The following is a 25017-nucleotide window of genomic DNA, read 5'->3' as shown; positions in this document are numbered from 1 at the left end:
AAAAGATTCTACACACAAGTACTGTCTACAAAATCTGTAGACCGTTCCATGGTAAGATCATTTAAACAAGGTTTCCTTCCAGTTGTGTTTATTATTCCTTTATACGCATGCGTAGTAGCGCTACTTAGCACAGCTCCTCATAACACCAGCAAACACAAGACATCAAAGTTTTTGAAGGTGCAATGTATGTTTGCGCGATAGAATTGATATAAATGTGGCCTACAATAGACATTTTATGTCAACCTAGCTGTGTCCCGCAAACTAGAGAGCGACAAGCTGCAAAGCGTCATCAACAGACGTAGCATCTGGGTAGCTACTGCAGCTAATGAATGACCTTCCACCTTGCGTAGCCGCTCATCCAAGTTACAGCCAATAAACTACATTTCTTACAACCAGCATTATCACTGGAGGACGAGGAAAAGCTTAGCATGTGACACATTGAGTAAGAGAAAACAGGACGAGACAAGAAGCTAAAGTAAATTAGCAAAACAACACTTTAACACAGACCTGGGCAAATTAAGGCCCATTGAGCTTTTCAATCTGGCCCGCCGGACATTCCCCCAATTTTTTTTTAGATCTTTAAGATGGAAACTGTAGCTGCCATTATGATGTGCAGTGATGTTTTTAAATGACCGTAAGTCTTAACTATAGAAAGTAGGGATCTCCGATAATATTGGACTGCCGATATTATCAGCTGATAAATGCTCTAAAATGGAATATCGGAAATTATCGGTATGGGTTTCAAAATTATCAGTATCGGTTTCAAAAAGTAAAATTTATGACTTTTTAAAACGCCGCTGTGTACACGGACGTAGGGAGAAGTACAGAGCGCCAATAAACCTTAAAGGCACTGCCTTTGCGTGCCGGTCCAGTCACATAATATCTACGGCTTTTCACACACACGTGAATGCAAGTCATACTTGATCAACAGCCATACAGGTCACACTGAGGGTGGCCGTATAAACAACTTTTACACTGTTACAAATATGCGCCACACTGTGAACCCACACCAAACAAGAATGACAAACACATTTCGGGAGAACATCCGCACCGTAACACAACATAAACACAACAGAACAAATACCCAGAACCCCTTGCAGCACTAACTCTTCCGGGACGCTACAATATACACCCCCCGCTACCCCCCGCCACCTCAACCTCCTCATGTTCTCTCAGGAAGAGCATGTACCAAATTCCAAGATGTTGGCATTTTTTTTCATAACTTGAGTTGATTTATTTTGGAAAACCTTGTTACATTGTTTAATGCATCCAGCGGGGTATCACAACAAAATTAGGCATAATAATGTGTTAATTCCATGACTGTATACATCGGTATCGGTAATTAAGAGTTGGACAATATCGGAATATCGGCAAAAAAGCCATTATCGGACATCTCTAATAGAAAGTATTTCAATGGTTGGAATCTGCGCTTTTGCATGATATACTAGTTACTATGGTAATCTAATTAGTTACTATGGTAATCTAAGTCACAGCAGGTCAGACGAGGCACCAAGCAGTGTGGGTGGGGAGCGTTTCCACAGAGTGTTTCCAGAGCGGCCAGCCTGAAATGTGGGTGTCAGGGACAGACACGGAAGGAGATTTTTACAGCAAAGTTCTAAAGCTTAGACTGCAAGTGTGTTGTTTTTTTTACCCTATGCTGAAAACATTATTTCGCTGTGTTTGTTGCATTTTTTGTTGCTTTTCGCTTGATTGTAAAATATGTCGATCGAGAGGGGGTGTGACGTTCATATGTTGTCAATAATCAGTGTTTTATCGTTCATAGTTAATATTGTAAATCCTACATTCTTTATTTTCACGTACATTCTGGGTGTCTCATTCAGTAAAAATATGTAAAATCCCATTCTGTTTTTTAAGGCGGTCTGTCATAACGTTTTTAGCATTCAATCAGACAATATTGTGAGGTTTTGTATTAGTGTTGCTAAAAATCAGATATACCGGCCCCCCAGACACATTTATTTCTGTAAATTTGGCCCCCCGAGGCAAAATAATTGCCCAGGCCTGCTTTAACAGAAGTCTGGCTGAAACTGAGTAACCAGCTATGAACAGAAAATGAGCAAGTAGAGTAATAAGAGTCCGGGGAGAGAAAATTACAACAACACTGTAAGCGGACATGTCTGAAAAACGGAAATTATGTAATACAATGGCAGCTGCAGGAAGAGCCTTTGTAACCTGTAAGACTTTATGAAATGGTGCCATATGCCAAATAACACATTGTAATATATCAAAATATGGCTATCTATATGGTTATCGCCCATCCCGAGTAGTAGTATGTAGTCCACTTTGTGTCCTACATACAGTACACTGCAAAAACTGAAATCTAAGTAAGATTAAATATCTCAAATAAGGGTGATATTTGCTTATTTTCTGTCTGATAAGATAATTCTTCTCACTAAGCATATTTTATGTTAGAGTGTCTTACTTGTTTTAAGGGTTTTGGTCCTAAATGATCTCAGTAAGATATTACAGCTTGTTGCTGAGATTTTATGACCTATATTGAGTAAAACATGCTTGAAACTAGAATATCAACTGATGCAAAGCTGTGTCATCAACACTCACAAGTATAAAACTACTTTTTTAAAGTAATAATTTCTTATTTCAAGCATGAAAAAAAAATCAGGACTTTGACACAATTGTGTCTCATAATTAAAACAGATGACAGCCAAATGGACTTTGCTGTTTTATTTTCAATGAAACAATAAAAAATACATACTCCTATAGTAGTACAGTTGGCACAGTACAGTAAACTGACAGTTAATATTTAAACATGTGACATTTCTAACAAATTTGAACAGAAATAGTTCATGCACATTCAGACAAATTCTTCAAAATTACAATTAAAATTTTTTTGGCCCGGGGCCGGGCTGTATATATGTGCACTAATTGACTGAAAGAGCACGCACTTGGCGCGATGATGTCATGTCGTCGATGGAAAAATGCATTTTTAGACCATATGATTTGCCTGAGCAGTTAGGAGACCCCGAGGGGGTTGCCTTTCCATTCACAACAATAAATTAGTTTTTAGTATAAGTTTGCTGGTTTCAACAAATGTAATGTCAAACGCATATCATTAAGTCAAGATAATGACACTAGCATGTACTTAATTTAAGAAGATTTTTCAACATATTGAGCAAAAAGGTCTCATCTTTTTTTTTTCTACCAAGAAAAGTGCACTTGTTATTAGTGAGAATATACTTATTTTAAGGTATTTTTGGGTTCATTGAGGTTAGCTAATTTTACTTGTTTTGCAAAGTCTTGACAAGCCAAATTTGCTTGTTCTATTGGCAGATAATTTTGCTTAGTTCAAATAAAACACCCCTCATTTTTGTATTTTTTTTTTCTTGTTTCTGAACATTGACTTTTTGCAGTGTAGCATGACACCTCACCTCAACAGGGAAGCTGAACTTAACATACCGTATTTTTCAGAGTATAAGTCGCACCAGAGTATAAGTCGCACCTGCCGAAAATGCATAATAAAGAAGGAAAAAAACATAAGTCGCACTGGAGCCCGGCCAAACTATGAAAAAAACTGCGACTTATAGTCCGAAAAATACGGCAATTTGTTAAGAATTCGAACATGATTAGTCTATTCAAAGAGCCTGGGTGAAGTGTATCCCTTCTGATGGCCTGCAGCCATAAATGTTTCATTACTGAGGGGTTTCCCTCGTTTGGCTCCCACTCCCACAGCTGACAAGAGGTGTAGGGGGAGCCGTCAGCTGCCCGGGTCTTCCTGACTTGGCCGCCTGTGTTTCCTCGTCAATTTAACACCGCTCCACATCCTGTCCTCCTATGCGGGAAGAATGTTCTCACAGAAAGGGAGGACAAATATGGACTGAGGGCAGTAGCCGAGCAAAGACTCTTTAAAGACAACTTAGTCCTTGAAGGATTCCGGGATGTCAAAGTCCGTCCTCTGAAGTTGAGCTTCCACTCCTTTCTACAAGTAAGACTGTTTCTTTCAGGAATCAATCCATAAACGCCAAAGCTTGCCAATTCTAAATGAGAAGGGCCTGTCCACAGTCTCAGTTCTGGTTCTTCCCAACTGTATTTGACGGGTTTGAGGTCAGGGCTCTCAAGCTTTTTAACTGTAAACTCGGGATGAGCAACAGCTTAAAATCTATATTGTGATACTTATTGCAGCCCCCGGCAATAACGATATATATCACAATATATTATTTGGCATATAAAAATGATAATACATTTTTTTTTAAATGGGTGAGAAAGGCTCCTAATTTAACATGTTGTGTCATATCCAGTGTATTAAACCAGTGTTTTTCAACCTTTTCTGAGGCAAGGCACATTTTTTTCATTGAAAAAGGCACACTACCAGCAGAAAACATTAAAAAATTAAACTCAGCAGCCGATATTGACGATAAAAAGTTGTTCTCGCATTTGTTGGATATGAATTCAAACCATAACCAAGCATGCATCACTATAGTTCTTGTCTCAAAGTAGGTGTACTGTCGCGACCTGTCAAATCGCGGCGTGACTTATTTTGAGGTTTTTGGTGTTTTCCTGTGTGTAGTCTTTTAGTTCTTGTCTTGCGCTCCTATTTTGTTCTTGATTGTCGTGTCAAGTACGGATGTACTTTGTGGACGCCATCTGCTGCTCCCACACGCTGTAAGTTTTTGCTGTCGTCCAGCATTCTGTTTTTGTTTATTTTGTAGCCAGTTCAGTTTTAGCTTCGTTTAGCATAGCCATCCCTAAGCTTCAATGCCTTTTCTTAGCGGCACTCGCCTTCTGTTTATTTTTGGTTTAAGCATTGGATACCTTTTGACAACATGGTTCTACTGTTAAAATCTAATAAGAACTTATTCTTCTGTTTTTTATAGCAGTGGTTCTCAAACTTTTCTCACCAAGTACCACCTCAGAAAACACTTGGCTCTCCATGTACTACCATAATGACCAATATTAAAATACAGTAGCGTAGTAGGCTTAAGTATTCATTAAAAAACAAGGCAGAGGTTTTATTTAACAAATATATTTAATAATATTGGCCACTGTAACATTACACACAATTTAAACATTAACACTGTTTGAATATTTAATTAAGTGATTATTTGGCTTACCACTATATGGAGCCCACGTACCACTATTTGACAATCACTGATTTAGCTACTTAACATTAGTTTTATGCGATACTACATATTTGGGTATCAATCCAATAGCAAGCACCTACAGGGGCAGTATTTATCATACCAATTATGGAGGTTTTGTGTCTTTATTACAAAAGGTTTTTTTTTTACACTGAATTTATGTAACTGAATTTTTTGCGTTTTAAATTAGTGAACTGAATATTAGTACATCAAATTTCATTGAAAATAAATCAGTGCTTGAAAATTAAGTATATAAAAAATCAGTGCATAAAAATTCAGTGTAAAAAAAATTCAGTGTAAAAAAAAATTCAGTGTAAAAAAATCAATGCAGAAAAATGTATGTCGAAAAATTCGCTGCCTCAAAAAGCTGAAGGCTGAAGCGATCGATCGTGTCTCAGAAGCAGCCAATGAGGTGTAAAGTTTGAAGTCACGTGACATAAAGCATAAAAAAGGCAGTTAACTGGCATAATATAACATAATATAACCAGGTGCTACATCACACAAACTAAAACCTGACCACCAGGTGTGCAGTTTTTTACACTGACAGTTTTTACACTGAATTGTTATACACTGAATGTTAAAACACTGATTTTTTTTCAATGAAATTGTCAGCCCAATTTGATGTAAAAAAAATTCAGTTCACAAAATTCAAACGCAAAAATTCAGTTACATAAATTCAGTTTAAAAAAAAAAAAGCTTTCGTAATAAAGACCCAAATTAACCTCCATACCAATGCTGATACTTCAAATGTTTGACATCATTGAATGATAACATTTCCAACACAATTGAAATCAGACAAAAACACAGGATAAATTAATTAAATATGTAACCCATTTCCTACTGTTGGCTCTGATTTAAATACTTTGGTTTTGGGCCTTAAAGCCCTCCTGTGTCCAGGAACGTTTTGTTAGTAATAACAAAAACAAAACATAACATTACATACTTTTTTGATGATAAAAAATATCAATCTAGTCACTGTATTATCAACTATATAATGATAAGTTTATATTTGTATCGATCTGCCCAACTTTGTTTAGATTCAAGAGCTCTAGCTTTGTGGCTAGCATATCCTCCTACGGTGTGTAGTGTAGCATGTTTATATATACCTCAGCCTTCAGTGATAATGATACATGTAGGAAACAGTTTATTTGCTGCGATGGAGGCGTTAGCCGCAAGCTTGCTCGCGAGCCCTTCCCCAGAGTGTTGAAATCGTGTTAATTCGCTTGTCCCTGTCAAATTTACAGGACACAACTAGCAAGTGTCATTAACATGCATTATCACTAGAGATGTCCGATAATGGCTTTTTTGTCGGTATCCGATATTCCGATATTGTCCAACTCTTAATTACCGATTCTGATATCAACCAATACCGATATATACAGTCGTGGAATTAACACATTATTATGCCTAATTTTGTTGTGATGCCCCGCTGGATGCATTAAACAATGTAACAAGGTTTTCCAAAATAAATCAACTCACATTATGGAAAAAAATGCCAACATGGCACTGCCATATTTATCATTGAAGTCACAAAGTGCATTATTTTTTTCAACATGCCTCAAAACAGCAGCTTGGAATTTGGGACATGCTCTCCCTGAGGGAGCATGAGGAGGTTGAGGTGGGCGAAGTTGGGGGGCGGGGTTTAGGTGGGGGGGAGGGGGGAGGAGGTAGCGGGTAGCGGGGGGTGTATATTGTAGCGTCCCGGAAGAGTTAGTGCTGCAAGGGGTTCTGGGTATTTGTTCTGTTGTGTTACGGTGCGGATGTTCTCCCGAAATGTGTTTGTCATTCTTGTTTGGTGTGGGTTCACAGTGTGGCGCATATTTGTAACAGTGTTAAAGTTGTTTATACGGCCACCCTCAGTGTGACCTGTATGGCTGTTGACCAAGTATGCCTTGCATTCACTTGTGTGTGTGTGTGAAAAGCCGTAGATATTATGTGATTGGGCCAGCACGCAAAGGCAGTGCCTTTAAGGTTTATTGGCGCTCTGTACTTCTCCCTACGTCCGTGTACCACTCCATACGGCGGCGTTTTAAAAAGTCATAAATTTTACTTTTTGAAACTGATACCGATAATTTCCGATATCACATTTTAAAGCATTTATCAGCCGATAATATCGGCAGTCCGATATTATCGGACATCTCTAATTATCACAACGTAACGATAGTATTAAAAGTTTTATTGTCGGCCGACTCTCTATCATTTATATCCTATATTGTCTATATCGCGCAACCCTACTGTAAACTCATATGTCTTTGTTATGTTCATTGCTTTGTGCACTAATGCTGGAACTCTAAAGGGCCTCACCCAGCCACCTTTCAATTCTGGTGTAAACAATATCAAAGGCAGAAAGGTGTGTCCTGTACTTCCTGTTCCAGACAGAGGAAGGAATCTCAAGTGTTCAGCCCTATTTGCTTGTAAAGCTCTTCTATTTCCCATTTGACAGGACCTCCGACTCTCAACAAAGCGCCGTTTCGTGCCATCATTTCCGTCAGACTTAAACGCTGGGGTGATCTGCGTAGTGCGCCGTCTCCTGGGGCAATAGGAGCCTTGTGATCGGCGCAAAAAGCAGGAAGCAAACACTTACGTTATCCTCCCCCAGGACCCCCGCGTCCCAGACATTCCTGTCTTTATCCAATAGTCTATAAAAAGGAACTATAAAAATGATGAAGTGCAACAGGGGCTGAAATCAGAGTCAAAAGAATGGCTACTGCTGCTCAGTGCACTGGTGAACTACTATCCCATTCAGCCCACTTGGACTGCACTGTCTGTTCTACAATAGGACCTGCGCTCTTTTTTTAGCGCTCTGCCATTTTTACCAGTTAATCTACCAATGCACACACTGCGGATGGTTTCGGGTCGGTTTTCGGCTCCACAGGCGAGTAATTACAGACATGGTGTTGTTGTGCAAGGCTTTCTTACAACAAAAATCCCCATGTGCGACCAACTTTTAGCCTGCTTTTTGGGGCGTCCTTAAAAACACAGGATTGTCTTTCAGCATTGCACATTTCAAAAGCATCAGCTCACCCCACACTGTGAGCAGGGATGCACGCCTGGCCGGCTGGAAATTCTTCACATTCCCAACGTTCACCTTTCATTTCAGTTGAGTTGAGTTGACTTGAGTTGAGTTGAGTTTGAGTTTGAGTTTATTTGGAACATGCATGCATACAACATGATACATCACAATTTCCAGTTTCTCTATTCAACATGTACGAAAAGGAGTAGGAAGAAGCAGAGCTTATTTAATCATACCCCTTTTCTTTTACATAACAGTTGCTAAAACTTTTGTTCACTTCCTGTTCTCAATTTTTTCACAATATACTCCATAAGTAATCACAATAAAAATTAAAGCTGCAAGCAGCGATGGACGGGACCGACTTTGAGGGCTCATAAAATCCAAACCGGAGCAGTAATTAAAACTCTTTCATCAACTTTTAATCAGAAGGGTTCAATCTCTCTCCTGTGCTAATTTGAAGCCGACACGACAAACGCGCTCTCAGGAGATAATGTTTGAAAAAAGATGGCTCTTTTTACTCAACTTTTGTTTTGAAGGGAGGATTGCAAACTTCCTGTTGATTTTTGCTGGGGTTGTCAGTGTATGAAATCTAGGTCTAAGTGAGACCTACATAGAGGTTTTTGTTTCATGTCTCTACGACATTCCTACTGGGAGTTACAGGCAGTTTTATCTGTGTTTTCTTCCTAGGGGGCGCTAGAGCGCTATTTTGAGTTTTGGGGTTTGGTTTTTTGATTAGATCGCAATTTTTGCCAGTCCTGATGTGTGTGTCCAATTTGGTGACTTTTGAAGCATGTTAAGGGGGTCAAATTACAGCTCAAAGAGGCGGCGGTATAATAATAAAACGCTAGAAATTCAATAGGGTCCTCTGTCCCAAAGGGACTCGGTCCCTAATAAATAAATAATACTCTGTGAAGTAAGTTACATTTCATATGGTGAGATTGATTGATTGATTGAAACTTGTATTAGTAAATTGCACAGTACAGTACATATTCCATACAAATGACCACGAAATGGTAACACCTGAATAAGTTTTTCAACTTGTTTAAGTCGTGGTCCACGTAAATCAATTCATGGTAAAGATGAGTAAGATTATCTTGAAAATGAATAGATGGATGAGATAAATTCAGAATGTTTATCATGGTTCTTCTTCTTTGTACTTTGTAAACACTAAGTTTGAAGAGTTTCTTGAAGTGGATCATATTAGTACATTGTTTGATTTCTTTGCTTAATCCATTCCATAATTTAATTCCACATACTGATATACTGAAGGTCTTAAGTGTTGTACGTGCGTACTAATGTTTTAAATTAAATTTTTCCTCTAAGATTATATTTCTCCTCTTTTGTTGAGAAGAATTGTTGTATAATCTTGGGTAGCAGGTTATAGTTTGCTTTGTGTATAATCTTAGCTGTTTGCAAATTCACTATGTCGTGGAATTTCAGTATTTTTGATTCAATAAATAAGGGGTTTGTATGTTCTCTGTATCCTCTATATTTGCGCCCGGTTCATTGTTGGCGAAAGCTGCGTCTTGATTAGACGCCATATAGCTGTGTGCTCAGATAATCAGGTTTTGGCCTTCAATACGGACTTTTGTCTCATGCATCTGGAATAATGAGATCAGACTCTTGGAAATGAGCAATGTAAACGTGTGCAGACTTTGCATTACTACATATGGAGGGTTGTACGGTATACCGATACTGGTATAGTATCGCGGTACTAATGAATCCAAAATGGTACTATACTCTGTTTTGATTGATTGATTGAGACTTTTATTAGTAGATTACACAGTACAGTACATATTCTGTACAATTGACCACTAAATGGTAACACCCGAATAAGTTTTTAAACTTGTTTAAGTTGGGGTCCACGTTAATCAACTCATGGTTTGAAAAGTACCGGTTCCTGGGCATGACGGCGTGTCCTCACGTCATGACATTGCTGGTTTTGCGAGCAGAGGAGCATGTTCGGCAGCGCACCATCACAGAGTACTTACAAGCAGACAAGGTGTGTAGACAGAAAAGGGAGAACGGACGTATTTTGGCCTAAAAACTAAAGATAAAGGTGAAACTATAACACTGAAACGCCCTCAGGAAGAGATGCTTTAAGATATGGCTAGCGAACGTCCATCCGCCGTCGGCAGTGTTTTAGCTACTTCTCAATCACTAATCTTCGCCTTCATGGCGACGAATAAAGTAAGTTTCTTACAAGTATCATCCCTGCAGGACGAGGAATAGCTAAACATGCTTCACTCCACACCGTAGCTCACTGGCGTCACTATGTAAAAAAAACGGCATGGGTGGAGCTACACCTGACATCCACTGTAATGATACCAAGTACAGGAGCGTATGTAGTCGATACTACTATGATTACATCGATATTTTTTATTGTCACACAATCTTTTTTCCTTTTTTTACAATTCATATTATGTTTATTAACCCAGGAAATACGTTCCTGTACACATGAGGACTTTGAATATGACCAACGTACTATCCTGTAACTACTCGGTATCGGATTGAATGTGTGGTATCATCCAAAACTAATGTAAAGTATCCAAACAACAGAAGAATAAGTGATTAATACATTTTTAACAGAAGTGTAGATAGAACATGTTGAAACGGAAAAAAACAGATATTAACAGTAAATGAATAAGTGGATTAATAATACATTTTTACAGCTTGTCCTTTATAATTTTGACAAAATAATAGAATGAGAAATGACACAATATGTTACTGCATATGTCAGCAGACTAACTAGCAGCCTTTGTTTGTTTACTTAAGACTAAAAGACAAGTTGTCTAGTATGTTCACTGTTTTATTTAAGGACAACATTGTTCTTTGATTGCAATAAGAAACATATGTTTCATGTAAGGCTGCAACAACTAATCGATTAAAATCGATTATAAAAATAGTTGGCGATTAATTTAGTCATCGATTCGTTGGATCTATGCTATGCGCAGAGGCTAATTTATTTTATTTGTTCATTTTTTATTTTTTTATAAACCTTTATTTATAAACTGCAACATTTACAAACAGCTGAGAAACAATAATCAAAAATAATTATGGTGCCAGTATGCTTTTTTTTCTCCCCAATAAAATACTGGAAAGGATAGAAATGTAGTTTGTCTCTTTTATCCGATTATTAATCGATTAATCCAAGTAATAATCGACAGATTAATCGATTATCAAATTAGTTGTTGGTTGCAGCCCTAGTTTCATGTACCGTAAGATTTTTTGTTAAAATAAATCCAATAATGCCATTTTTTGTGGTCCCCCTTATTTAGAAAAGTACCGAAAAGTATCAAAATACATTTTGGTACCGGTACTAAAATATTGGTATTGGGACAAGCCTAATATTAGAGTTGTCAAAAAAAAGGATACTTTCATACTAAGGTTGCACGATAAACAATGTAAATAATTAACATTTGGCTGACGGTAGAGCTTTTAATATTATTATTATACCATAATAATGCATGTTGAACGTGTCCCTCTATACTAAGTCAGGAATACATGGCGGCAAATAAACTACGCATAACACCGCTTCACAACACACCTCACACGCGCCTGCTTTGCCAAAGAATAAGAGGTAGAAGGAGTGATATGTGATGCACTTTATCGACTTTTTTGCTATATTTAGCGAGTCGAGGTATATATTAAGGTGAATGTGAAGTAATGGAAACCACAAGCCCAGGGAGTGTGCATTATTGCCATGCCATGCAGAAAACCTCCAGCAAATTATATCACTTCTACATTCTGATTGCAGCATATGATGTCCTACTCAGATTTTTTTGTCCAACCCGACCTTTTTATGTTGTTGTTTACATTATTAAAAATGCGATGTCTAATGTGAGCGCAGTCTGTCACACGTGCAGCAGTGTTTACCAAAGTAAACGTGGCTTCTAATTCTAGTAGTGGTGCATTTGTGGCAATTTCAAAGATTTTGTGCAATCAAAGTCAACATTTTCTGAACCAAATTATTGTGCATAGATCGAGGGTCCCCAAACTTTTTGACCCGAGGGCCGCATTGGGTTCAACGAAATGTGGCCAGGGGCCGGGCTTTTTAAAAATAAAAATGTTAAAAATTAAAAAGAAATATATAAATAAATAAATTTAAAAATATATATACATAATAATAATAATAATCATAACAATAACAATAATAAATATATGCATGCATGCATACATACATACATACATACATACATACATACATACATACATACATATATATATATATATATATATATATATACATATATATATATATTTATATTAGGGCTGCAACAACTAATCGATTAAATCGATTATAAAAATAGTTGGCGATTAATTTAGTCATCGATTCGTTGGATCTATGCTATGCGCATGCGCAGAGGCTACTTTTTTTATTTTATTTATTTTTTTATTTTTATAAACCTTTATTTATAAACTACAACATTTACAAACAACTGAGAAACAATAATCAAAATAATTATGGTGCCAGTATGCTGGGTTTTTTTCAAATAAAATACTGGAAAAGTCTCTTTTATCCGATTAATCGAAGTTGCAGCCCTAATATATATATATATATATATACATATATATATATATATATATATATATATATATATAAATGATAAATGGGCTGTACTTGTATAGCGCTTTTCTACCTTCAAGGTACTCAAAGCGCTTTGACATTACTTCCACATTTACCCATTCACACACACATTCACACACTGATGGAGGGAGCTGCCATGCAAGGCGCTAACCAGCACCCATCAGGAGCAAGGGTGAAGTGTCTTGCTCAGGACACAACGGACATGACGAGGTTGGTACTAGGTGGGGATTGAACCAGGGACCCTCGGGTCGCGCACGGCCATTCTTCCACTGCGCCACGCCGTCCCATATACTGTAAATATGTATGTCTCTTTGCAGATTAGACAAACTGCCTTCTCCTTAAACTGAACAAAAAAAGTCATGTCCACTGATGTTTAAAAACTCTACACTCTGAATCTATTTTATATTTCCCCAAGAAATTAAATAAAAACAGTAAAAAAGGAAAAAGAGTGAAAAGGCAAAACATAATGAGAAAAGGCTGACAATGAGAAAAAATAAAAACACATATATTTGTCCTTAACTATGTTTTAGCCTCCTTTTTCATTACAAAATTACATTATAACATAATGTGTAAAAAGATGTTGAAATGATCCTAAATACTTGACAGTTAGACACAGTTTTTGATAAAGTAGCGAATTTAAAAGTACACGGGTTTCTGTTTTTTTTAATTATGGTATTGAATAAGTCTCGAGAATAGTGGAAATTCTTAAGTACCAATTTTCCGGACCATAGGGCGCACCGGATTATAAGGCGCATTGCCGATGAACGGTCTATTTTTGATCTTTTTCCATATATAAGGCGCATTAAAAGGAGTCATATTATTAAATTTTTTTTCTAAATGTAAAACACTTCCTTGTGGTCTACATAACATGTAATGGTGGTTCCTTGGTCAAAATGTTGCATAGATGATGTTTTACAGATCATCTTCAAGCCGCTTTCTGACAGTCGCATCAGGATGCGCCGTTTTGTGGGCGGTCTTATTTACGTGGCTCACCTTCGACAGTCATATTGCAGCCTACACATATCTATTATGTTTGACTGCCATCTACTGGTCACACTTGTCATTTCACTATGTACCAAATAAAATAGCTTCGAGGTCGGTAAGCAAAACCAGAATTATTCCGTGCATTAGGCGCACTGGGTTATAAGGCGCACTGTCGAGTTTTGAGGAGAAAAAAGGGTTTTAAGTGTGCCTTATAGTCCGGAAAAAATATGGTATCGTATTAAGTATCAACTAAATTCTGGTATTGTGATCAATCCATTCCAGGCTGCTGGTCAACCCTAAATTTGTTCGGCTTAATTTGTGCAACTTCAGAGGCATAATTTCCCTAAAACCTTTGGTAGAATGTTGAGTTTTACAAGTTCAAAAGCATTTCACTTTTAAGAGGTGATACAGTTTAATATCCAGCAACCCAGCATCCTCTGCAGTGGACATCTGTGTTGTTTTTTTCAAAATGTGCAACTCTGACTAAACAAATAGACGCTGGCTCTTATGAATTGATGTCAGATCGAACCTTCACTCCATCACAATGAATCATTTCAGGGAGGTTCTTTTGCAAGACGTCTTTTCGGAGAATGGACTGCACAGGAAGTGTGTGTAACATGTGGTTAATGACAAGGCTCCGCCCTGAGGATGTCTGAAGAAATAAGCAATTAGATTAGACGAGCCCTTCCTGTTTCTTTTAAGAAGCCATCCCGGACTAGATCTGCTTGACAGTTGCATGCTAGCATCACTCGTCGACTTACGACAAGAGGTGGGGGGCGGGGGGGGGGGGGGGGACATTTAGGAATGCAGCTCAATGGATTACATTTGTGGACTTATTCAAAATGTCATCATCAATGGCAACGGAGATAAAGCAGGCTTTCATTTTTTCCCTTTCAAGCATGAGTCATAGAACCAAGAAAGCAGAGCAACGTCTACGTTTAAAACTTCAGACACATCATAGCAAAGTCCTTGTTGTGGGGTTGCCACAGCAACTGGAAATAGTGACAAGACTCATTGATTCAAGTGCAGTCCAAATGACACAACCGAATCTTGGGACTATCAACGTCATAACTGATGAATTGTCAATAACTGGTGGATTAATGGTGTCTTTGCAACTCCTTTGTCTAAACAATAACAAACATGACATCAGCTTTGGGAAAGTTAAGCTACAACCACTCGATCCTTTTTGATTGATTGATTGGGACTTTTATTAGTAGATTGCACAGTACAGTACATATTCCGTACAATTGACCACTAAATGGTAACACCCGAATAAGTTTTTCTACTTGTTTAAGTCGGGGTCCACGTTAATCAATTCATGGTACAAATATATACTATCAGCATAATACAGTCATCACACAAGTTAATCATTAGAGTATATACATTGAATTATTTACAATCCGGGGGGTGGGATGTGGAGGGGGTTGGGGCGGGGGTAGGATATGTACAGCAAGCAGTGAACATAGTGAGCTCAGAAAGCATAAGAACAAGTATATACATTTGATTATTTACATTTGATTATTTACAATCCGGGGGGAGGGTGTTAGTCTAGGGTTGTAGTTGCCTGGAGGTGTTCTTTTAGTGAGGTTTTGAAGGAGGATAGAGATACACTTTCTTTTACACCTGTTGGTAGTGCATTCCATATTGATGTGGCATAGAAGGAGAATGAGTTAAGACTTTTGTTGGATCGGAATCTGGGTTTAACGTGGTTTGTGGAGCTCCCCCTGGTGTTGTGGTTATGGCGGTCATTTACGTTACGGAAGTAGTTTGACATGTACTTCGGTATCAGGGAGGTGTAGCGGATTTTATAGACTAGGCTCAGTGCAAGTTGTTTTACTCTGTCCTCCACCCTGAGCCAGCCCACTTTGGAGAAGTGGGTAGGAGTGAGGTGTGATCTGGGGTGGAGGTCTAGAAGTAATCTGACTAGCTTGTCTGGGATGTTTGGAGTCTAGATTTGAGGGTTTTGGAGGTGCTACCACTCCTCTGTGCAGCATTATTCTGCCAATTACAACACTGGCATTGAAACAGGAGTTCAGAATAGTCACTGACAGATTTGTGATGATTCAAAAAATATATTTTTTAGTGCATCAAGGAAGTGTTGTCACAACAGCTGCACTTTGTAGTGTCATTCTGTCTCGGTAACATGCTAACATCAGTGCAGCTTGTTTGGGTTTCTTGCGAGCAACTTCTGTCAGTAGGCAGCCTCAAAAATAAAACACCCCTAATTCTGCAAAATGAAAGGAATTCCTATAAAAAGCACACTCACGCATGAGATGCAGATTGATTTTTTTTGTTTGGGAGTCACAATGAAGTGCTAAAAATGGACTATTAATACTACAAATGACTGCAAGACAACGAGTCGTCCTTATCAATGTTGACAAGAGATGAAGGGCAACTGTCCAAATTAGACACAGGAAGTACCGCTTTTATGACCGGCATTTCCTCTTGTGTCGTGTGGAAGAAGCGAGTCACAAATAGTTTCATACAGGTGACCAGTTTCTTAACCAGTTCCACCATGTGGCTTTGAGGACAACCACCAGGGTTAATGTGTTTTTAGCTCCAACTACACTGTGCGAATTGATTAAGGACATTAATGTTTAGAAAAGTCAGCCTCTAATAAGGAAAGTCTTTGTCCATTAGGGATGAAACTAGAGATGTCCGATAATGGCTTTTTTGCCGATATCCGATATTCCGATATTGTCCAACTCTTAATTATCGATTCCGATATCAACCGATACTGATTTATACAGTCGTGGAATTAACACATTATTATGCCTAATTTTGCAGTGATGCCCCGCTGGATGCATTAAACAATGTAACAAGGTTTTCAAAAATAAATCAACTCAAGTTATGGAAAAAAAATGCCAACATGGCACTGCCATATTTATTATTGAAGTCACAAAGTGCATTTTTTTTTTTTAACATGCCTCAAAACAGCAGCTTGGAATTTGGGACATGCTCTCCCTGAGAGAGCATGTGGAGGTTGAGGTGGGCGGGGTTTGGGGGGGGGGGGGGTAGCGGGGGGTGTATATTGTAGCGTCCCGGAAGAGTTAGTGCTGCAAGGGGTTCTGGGTATTTGTTCTGTTGTGTTTATGTTGTGTTACGGTGCGGATGTTCTCCTGAAATGTGAAGTGAAGTGAATTACATTTATATAGCGCTTTTCTCCAGTGACTCAAAGCGCTTTACAGAATGAAACCCAATATCTATATTACATTTAAACCAGTGTGGGTGGCACTGGAGCAGGTGGGTAAAGTGTCTTGCCCAAGGACACAACGGCAGTGACTAGGATGGCGGAAACGGGAATCGAACCTGGAACCCTCAAGTTGCTGGCACGGCCACTCTACCAACCGAGCTGTGCCGAAATGTGTTTGTCACTCTTGTTTGGTGTGGGTTCACAGTGTGGCGCATATTTGTAACAGTGTTAAAGTTGTTTATACGGCCACCCTCAGTGTGACCTGTATGGCTGTTGACCAAGTATGCATTGCATTCACTTGTGTGTGTGAAAAGCCGTAGATATTATGTGATTGGGCCGGCACGCAAAGGCAGTGCCTTTAAGGTTTATTGGCGCTATGTACTTCTCCCTACGTCTGTGTACACAGCGGCGTTTTAAAAAGTCACAAATTTTACTTTTTGATACCGATACCGATAATTTCCGACATTACATTTTAAAGCATTTATCGGCCGATAATATCGGCAGTCCGATATTATCAGACATCTCTAGATGAAACAGTTTATTGAGGTCTTATAGAGCCAGTGCAATTAGCAGGGGTGTGCAACAGGGATGTCGGCCTGGACTAGGGCTGGGTGATATGGCCAAAAAAAAATTATCGGAATTATTTTTTTCATATCATCCAATCTCGATTACAATTTTTTTTTTTTTTTTATTGAAGCGGAGAGTACTGCATCCCTACTGTTTACTACTGCTGTATCTTGTAAAAAAAAAAACATTTCCACCATCTTTGATCAAGGTAATATATGGAAACAGATGACAGCTGTCATTTAGTTCATATATATAATTGTGTTTACGTGAAGTGCAACAGTACAGGTAATCCACGCTAGAATCCGTACCTGGTTTTAGGGCCACGATTTTGCTTCTTTTTTGGTATGTTTTGTGGGGTTAAAGAGAACAACTTTTTTGCCTCTCAATTTTTATTTTGTTTTTTTGCTTGTCGTCACAAATATTCTGCCGGAAACCAAGTATAATTGGTGTAGTGATTACTATAAGAGTTTTATTTCAACTTAACATTTACTAAACAACACTTTCAAATGGTAAATTATGACTTGTATTCTTTAATTACTTGTATACATCAGTGCTTCTCACCAGTGCTTTGGCAAACAACAAGCGATGACTCAGATTGTGGAGTTTTTAAAACCCAAATTCTGTATCTTATATTGAATGAAAATACATTAAAGAGCACTTTGAATTTGAGGTTTTATGTGTACCAACACAATAAACAAGTTTAATGATTATTTCAGGAACAAAATGTTTTTTTAGGGGTGTTTTATATTATTTTATTTTTTTAGTACATGTTATATCAGAGAAGTGATATCTTTGCAAACACTTAAAAAAAAGTCTGATTAAAAATATTTAGATATTATTTTATTAAATTAGTGGGCGTGTCGATTCTCCCAGTCAGGACCAATACATTCACATAGATGTTCTGAGTGCCTGCAAGTCCGCATTCGGGGCAGGATTATTGGTGCGCTGAAGCAGATAGTGAAACTAAAGTGTCTTTTACGTCTAAATGTTGTGTTTCAACTATGCTAGTGTTAGTCATATTCCTTTATTTTGTTCTTCTGGGCTGCACTTCCAGCTGGGTAAGGTGACTAAGCACAATGCTGATTGAACATTCATTACGTCATGAGGAGACTATGACTTTCGCGAAGGTGGAACATTCACACAAACACACACATTCACAGACACACACAGGATCACGGTTATTAAAAGGCGGATTGTTCCGCGCAGGATTATACCGAGCATCGTTGCTTCCCTACTGTTTACTACTGCAGTGACTTCGAACAGACATATCCGCCATGTTTGATCGAGGGAATATGCTACCAGCTGATCCCCGTGATCAAACTCAAATCAATCACGATCACATAATTGCCCAGCCCAAGCTTGGACCCATTTGAATTTGAGCAAAGATAAGATAACCAAGCTTTTGTTCAATTTATGAGCATTTGATCGCAAGCCAGTCACCAAGCTGAACCTCAACCTCTGTTTTCAGTAGTAACCTGTCCAACAAATAAGAAAACCATAAGAACTAAATAATGGCCATCCAATTACAGTGGTACCTCACGAGTTTTTCAGAATATGGTAATGATTGTTATGATTTAGATTGCAAGCCAAAATTCAGGTTACAAGCATCCACAGTAAGGGTGTAACGGTGCGTGTATTTGTATTGAACCGTTTCGGTACGGGGGGCTCGGTTCGGAACGGAGGTGCACCGAACGAGTTTCTACACGGACATATTAAGTAGCGCACCGCACGTTGTGTAAACAATGCACACCGAGGCACAAAACACGGCATGCTAGCAATGACCAGGCTACTACAAAATGCAAAAAGCCAGAGCTGGAAGACCCTCCTGCCTCGTAAAGATCTCCCGTTTGGGAACATTCCGGCTTCGCGGTGCGATACAACAATAGATAACATCGCTTCAACGAAGATAAAGACGAGCATCGTGCAAACACCGCATTCAAGCAGCCTCTCCTCGGCGAGTCAGGCAGGGTTAAAGCAGTAAAAAGGGTAAATCATTTTTGGTGATTTAACCCCCAATTCCAACCCTTAATGCTGAGTGCCAAGCAGGGAGGTAATGGCTCCCATTTTTATAGTCTTTGGTATGACTCGGTTTGAACTCACAACCTACCGATCTCAGGGCGGACACTCATTATCATATAATTTATTCAGAAAGTATAAATAACGACAAATAAAGGTAGAATACTATTAACCGCAACATGACACAACCCAACAACATTATGATTTCTACAATTTCAGAATGTGCTTGTTCTATTTTTAAACAAAGAAAACAATCTGAAGTTGTCTTTATTTTCAAGTTATCGTGCCGTAATTTTACCAGTCCCGCCCACTTGGGAGTAGACTTTTCTCCATGTGGCCCCCCATTTAAAATGAGTTTGACACCCCTGTTCTATACACTTTGTAATAGAGCAGGCCTGGGCAATTATTTTGACTCAGGGGCCAAATTTAGGGGAAAAAATGTGTCTTGGGGCCGGTACATCTATTTTTAGGAAAACTAATATGAAACCTCACAATAAAGTCTGATTGAATGCTAAAAATGCTATGACAGACAGCCTTAAAAACGGAATGGAATTTTAAATTTTTCTATGAAGGATAAAACCCTGAATATTGAGAACATATGAACGTCACACCCCCTCTCAATCCACATATTTTACACCAAACACAGCAAAATATGAACGCGAAGGGTAAAAAAACCCAAAAAACATCTACAATCTGATATATCTGATACATCACTTAGCTTTAGAACTTTCTTGTAAAAATGTCCTTCCGCGTCTGTCCCTGACACCCACATAAACAATAACAGTCCAATAATTTTTAATTCACTACTACCTAATTTCTCTTGTTATATTCTTATTTTACTGTTATAATTTTATTCTCATTGTTGCTTTTCATTTTTATTCTATTGTAATATTTTTCTATTTATTTTCCTTTTATACCCCTATTATTTACTTTTTACTTTTTAAATTCGATCTCAATTCTGTACACTGCTGCTGGAATTTTAATTTTCCTGATGGAACTCTCCTGAAGGAATCAATAAAGTACTATCTATCTATCTATCTATCCATCTATCTATTTCAGGCTCTGGAAACACTCTGTGGAAACGCTCCCCACCCACAGTACTTGGTGCCTCGTCTGACCTGCTGTGACTTAGATTACCATAGTCATTAGTAGGGTTGTACGGTATACGGGTATAAGTATAGTACCGCGATACTAATTAATCATATTCGGTACCATACCGTCTTTGAAAAGTACCGGTCCGCCACACCCGAAGATTTTTTGTTAAAATAAAGCCAATAATGCCATTTGTTCCGGTCCCCTTTATTTAGAAAAGTATCGAAATAATATTGGCATCGGGACAACACTAGTCACTAAAATATCATGCAAAAGCGCAGATTCCAACCATTGAAATACATTTTATTAAACTTAGACTTAGACTTACTTTTTATTGTCATTCAAATTTGAACTTTACAGTACAGATAAGAACGAAATTTCGTTACATTAGCTCATGGTTGTGCAGGAGAAAAAAGCAATAAGGTGCATATATAAATAAATAAATAGGTTACTGCACAGATAAATATATTGCACTTTTTCACATGCATCCACGTTTATGGATGTATGTTATATTGTCTTTTTTTATTCCAGCGAGTTAATCCATTTTTGGGGAGAATTGAGGGGATAATTATGATGCGTTAAAGAGTCTTACGGCCTGAAGGAAGAAGCTGTTAAAGAACCTGGAGGCTCTGCTTCGGAGGCTGCGGAACCTCTTTCTAGAGTCCAGCAGTGAAAACAGTCCTTGGTGGGGGTGGGAGGAGTCTTTGCAGATTTTCTGAGCCCTGGTCAGGCAGCGGCTTTTTTGTATAGTTCAAGACTTATGGTAATTTGAAAACATGACTGCACATCATAATGGCAGCTACACTTTCCATCTTAAAGGGGAACATTATCACCAGACCTATGTAAGCGTCAATATATACCTTGATGTTGCAGAAAAAAGACCATATATTTTTTTAACCGATTTCCGAACTCTAAATGGGTGAATTTTGGCGAATTAAACGCCTTTCTATTATTCGCTCTCGGAGCGATGACATCACAACGTGACGTCACATTGGGAAGCAATCCGCCATTTTCTCAAACACATTACAAACACCGAATCAAATCAGCTCTGTTATTTTCCGTTTTTTCGACTGTTCCGTATCTTGGAGACATCATGCCTCGTCGGTGTGTTGTCGGAGGGTGTAACAACACGAACAGGGACGGATTCAAGTTGCACCAGTGGCCCAAAGATGCAAAAGTGGCAAGAAATTGGACGTTTGTTCCGCACACTTTACCGACGAAAGCTATGCTACGACAGAGATGGCAAGAATGTGTGGATATCCTGCGACACTCAAAGCAGATGCATTTCCAACGATAAAGTCAAAGAAATCTGCCGCCAGACCCCCAGGAAAAGAGAGCGGATGAGGGTATGTCTACAGAATATATTAATTGATGAAAACTGGGCTGTCTGCACTCTCAAAGTGCATGTTGTTGCCAAATGTATTTCATATGCTGTAAACCTAGTTCATAGTTGTTAGTTTCCTTTAATGCCAAACAAACACATACCAATCGTTGGTTAGAAGGCGATCGCCGAATTCGTCCTCGCTTTCTCCCGTGTCGCTGGCTGTCGTGTCGTTTGTCGGTTTCGCTTGCATACAGTTCAAACCGATATGGCTCAATAGCTTCAGTTTCTTCTTCAATTTCATTTTCGCTACCTGCCTCCACACTACAACCATCCGTTTCAATACATGCGTAATCTGTTGAATCGCTTAAGCCGCTGAAATCCGAGTCTGAATCCGAGCTAATGTCGCTATAAACTTGCTGTTCTATCTAGGGATGTCCCGATCCGATATTTGGATCGGATCGGCTGCCGATATTTGCCAAAAATTGCGTATCGGCAAGGCATGGGAAAATGCCGATCCAGATCCAGTTTAAAAAAAAACTCCGGTCCGTGTTTTCCAACGCACCGATTTAAATAATACATTCCACTTTTCTGCTGCTCCGTAATTTCCGTTCCGCATTTTCCAGCACACCTTCAACACATCCACACGTCTGTGAATTCTCACGCAGTTGCTTTTAGCTGCTGGCATTACACGACAGGCTCTTCTCACTCTTTCCTGTGTCTCCCTCTCACAGACAGCAGCGCACTTTCTTACACACGTCACATACTGTCACGACACACTTCACATACTGTCACGTCATACGTCACATACGTATACGTCCTCCCCGAGCAGAGAGGTAGCAGCATGGCTAACGTTAGCTGTGATGCCAGCGCAGCCGTGCGAGCAACGCTCTCTCTAAGGTGCTCGCCTGTGCAATTGCGCACTGTTTAAGCGTCCTCTGCGCATAGCAAATCTATGCCACGCACAAAATCTAATAAAAAAATAAGCACATAACAATTTTCAACACACCGACACGACAGAGAAAACAGTTTTCGTCATCATTGTTCAAATATTGTGACGTCTGTCGAGACGCTTATCTCCATTCGGTGCCACACGCCCACACCATCAAAATGCTGAGGCAAAAATTTCCACATCAACACCGTATGAAAAAATGTGTGATTTTTTTTAGTTGTGATTTCCTTCTCTGCATGAAAGTTTGCTGTGATTATATGCATCAAGTGTTCATTCAAGGCTAAGGCAAAATATCGAGATATATATTGTGTATCGCAATATGGCCTTAAAATATCGCAATATTTTAAAAAGGCCATATCGCCCAGCCCTAGTTCAATGATGCCATTTCTGTTTGTCATGTATAATTTTGTCTATTTTGTGTTTATCCTTGAATAAACAGGTCAGTTTCTTGTTACCAACCATTGTGTATTATTCAAACTCCCCTAATTCAGCTGGCTAGTTGTTATCAAGAGTACTAAAACCCTTTTCAACATGATTCTGACAACTAAGTAGGCTAAATAACTTTAAACTTTAATACATGCTCGGATAGGCCAGTATCGGTCAGTATCGGTATCGGTCAGTATCGGTATCGGATCGGAAATGCAAAAACAATATCGGTATCGGATCGGAAGTGCAAAAACCTGGATCGGGACATCCCTAGTTCTATCCGCCATGTTTGTTTGTATCGGCATCACTGTGTGACGTCACAGGAAAATGGACGGGTGTATATAACGATGGTTAAAATCAGGCACTTTGAAGCTTTTTTTAGGGATATTACGTGATGGGTAAAATTTTGAAAAAAACTTCAAAAAATAAAATAAGCCACTGGGAACTGATTTTTAATGGTTTTAACCCTTCTGAAATTGTGATAATGTTCCCCTTTAAAGATCTAAAAAAAAATGATTTGGGAATGTCCGGCGGGCCAGATTGAAAAGCTTAACAGGCCGCATGTGGCCCCCGGGCCTTAATTTGCCTAGCACTGTTAATGAGGGACGCTTTCAAAATAATGAGTTTAAAAACGTTAAAACTGAATATTTTCAAATTGTTTTTGGAAACTGTGGACGTCGTGTGGTTCCTTAAAGCCGGTTTGGGCTTTTGCATGTGCTGCCATGAGTTGGGCACACAGCAGCAGCTCTGGTAGGACATATTGTATACCCAAGGGGAAAAGCGCGTCAATGCCCTTTGGCCCTTTCTCTACAAGGTAACTTTGGGCGCAGTTAGTTGCCATTCAAACGGCACTTTCGACTACAAGCCACCCAACTCGTTAAGCAACAAGTCGCCTTAAAGTCGCGTTACTATCCTGGCATAGTTTCCACTCAAAAGAAGGCGGAAGTGGGTTTACTCACCCGGACCAGGTTGCTCACAGCCGCCTGCACGGCCGCCACCGGTACCGTCAAGTCTGGGATCGCCTTGCCGTCCACCTCGCCTTCCTCATGCATGATCACCAGATGGGATATCTGCTGGGCCACCGGCTCCAGGATACTTTCTATCGTCTTCGTGTGAAACACCGGCATGGCGACCACTTTATCCGGAACACAGCAGAGAAAAAGGGAGTCGAAACTTCCAGCCTTCGCCTTGAAGACCGCTTCCCAGTTACTTTTTTTTTTCTTCCTCCCCCGCTCAGTTGGTCACCAACCCGTGGCAGAGAGGAACCATCAAACCTCCCCTGGCTGACTGACTGAGCCACCCCTACGTCACTCCACCAAGCCCCTCCCCTCTGACCAATCACAACGCGAGAAGCGGCACCCTTCTCCTCTCTGATTGGTGCACTCGGACGTCCTTCAACATGAAAGCCTTCCTTTCTTCCCGCTGGAGATCCGAGCGCTCCCTGAATTACGTAATAGACCCCCATGCCCTAAAAAGGACAATATGTGTGTAGTGTTTGTGAGCCGCACATTCCACGCAACTCGTCTGGCTTTTTTTTTGACACTCTCCAGACCACAGAAGAAGAAAAAAAACATATCACTAGATAATATTCCTAAACAAGCTTCGTACAAAGTTAATGGGACCAAAATTGATCCTGAGGGTAAACAGTGTACACATATTAAAGGCCTACTGAAATGCGATTTTCTTATTTAAACAGGGATAGCAGGTCCATTCTATGTGTCATACTTGATCATTTCACGATATGGCCATATTTT

General features: G+C 39.2%; 1 protein-coding gene across 1 annotated transcript in view; it reads right to left on the bottom strand.

The window, feature by feature from the left end:
• Positions 1-24537, bottom strand: part of LOC133610401 (vinculin) — a 62886-nt gene extending 38349 nt beyond the window's left edge. Inside the window, exon 1 of the mRNA XM_061966614.2 lies at positions 24223-24537. Coding sequence (XP_061822598.2) covers positions 24223-24390 — 168 coding nt within the window. The 5' untranslated portion in view covers positions 24391-24537. The remainder of the gene's footprint in view (positions 1-24222) is intronic.
• Positions 24538-25017: the final 480 nt, after the last annotated feature.

The sequence above is a fragment of the Nerophis lumbriciformis genome, linkage group LG11 (assembly GCF_033978685.3).
Source record: "Nerophis lumbriciformis linkage group LG11, RoL_Nlum_v2.1, whole genome shotgun sequence".
NCBI classification, from domain to species: Eukaryota; Metazoa; Chordata; class Actinopteri; order Syngnathiformes; family Syngnathidae; genus Nerophis; species Nerophis lumbriciformis.
This window is presented reverse-complemented; position numbering and strand designations above follow the sequence as displayed.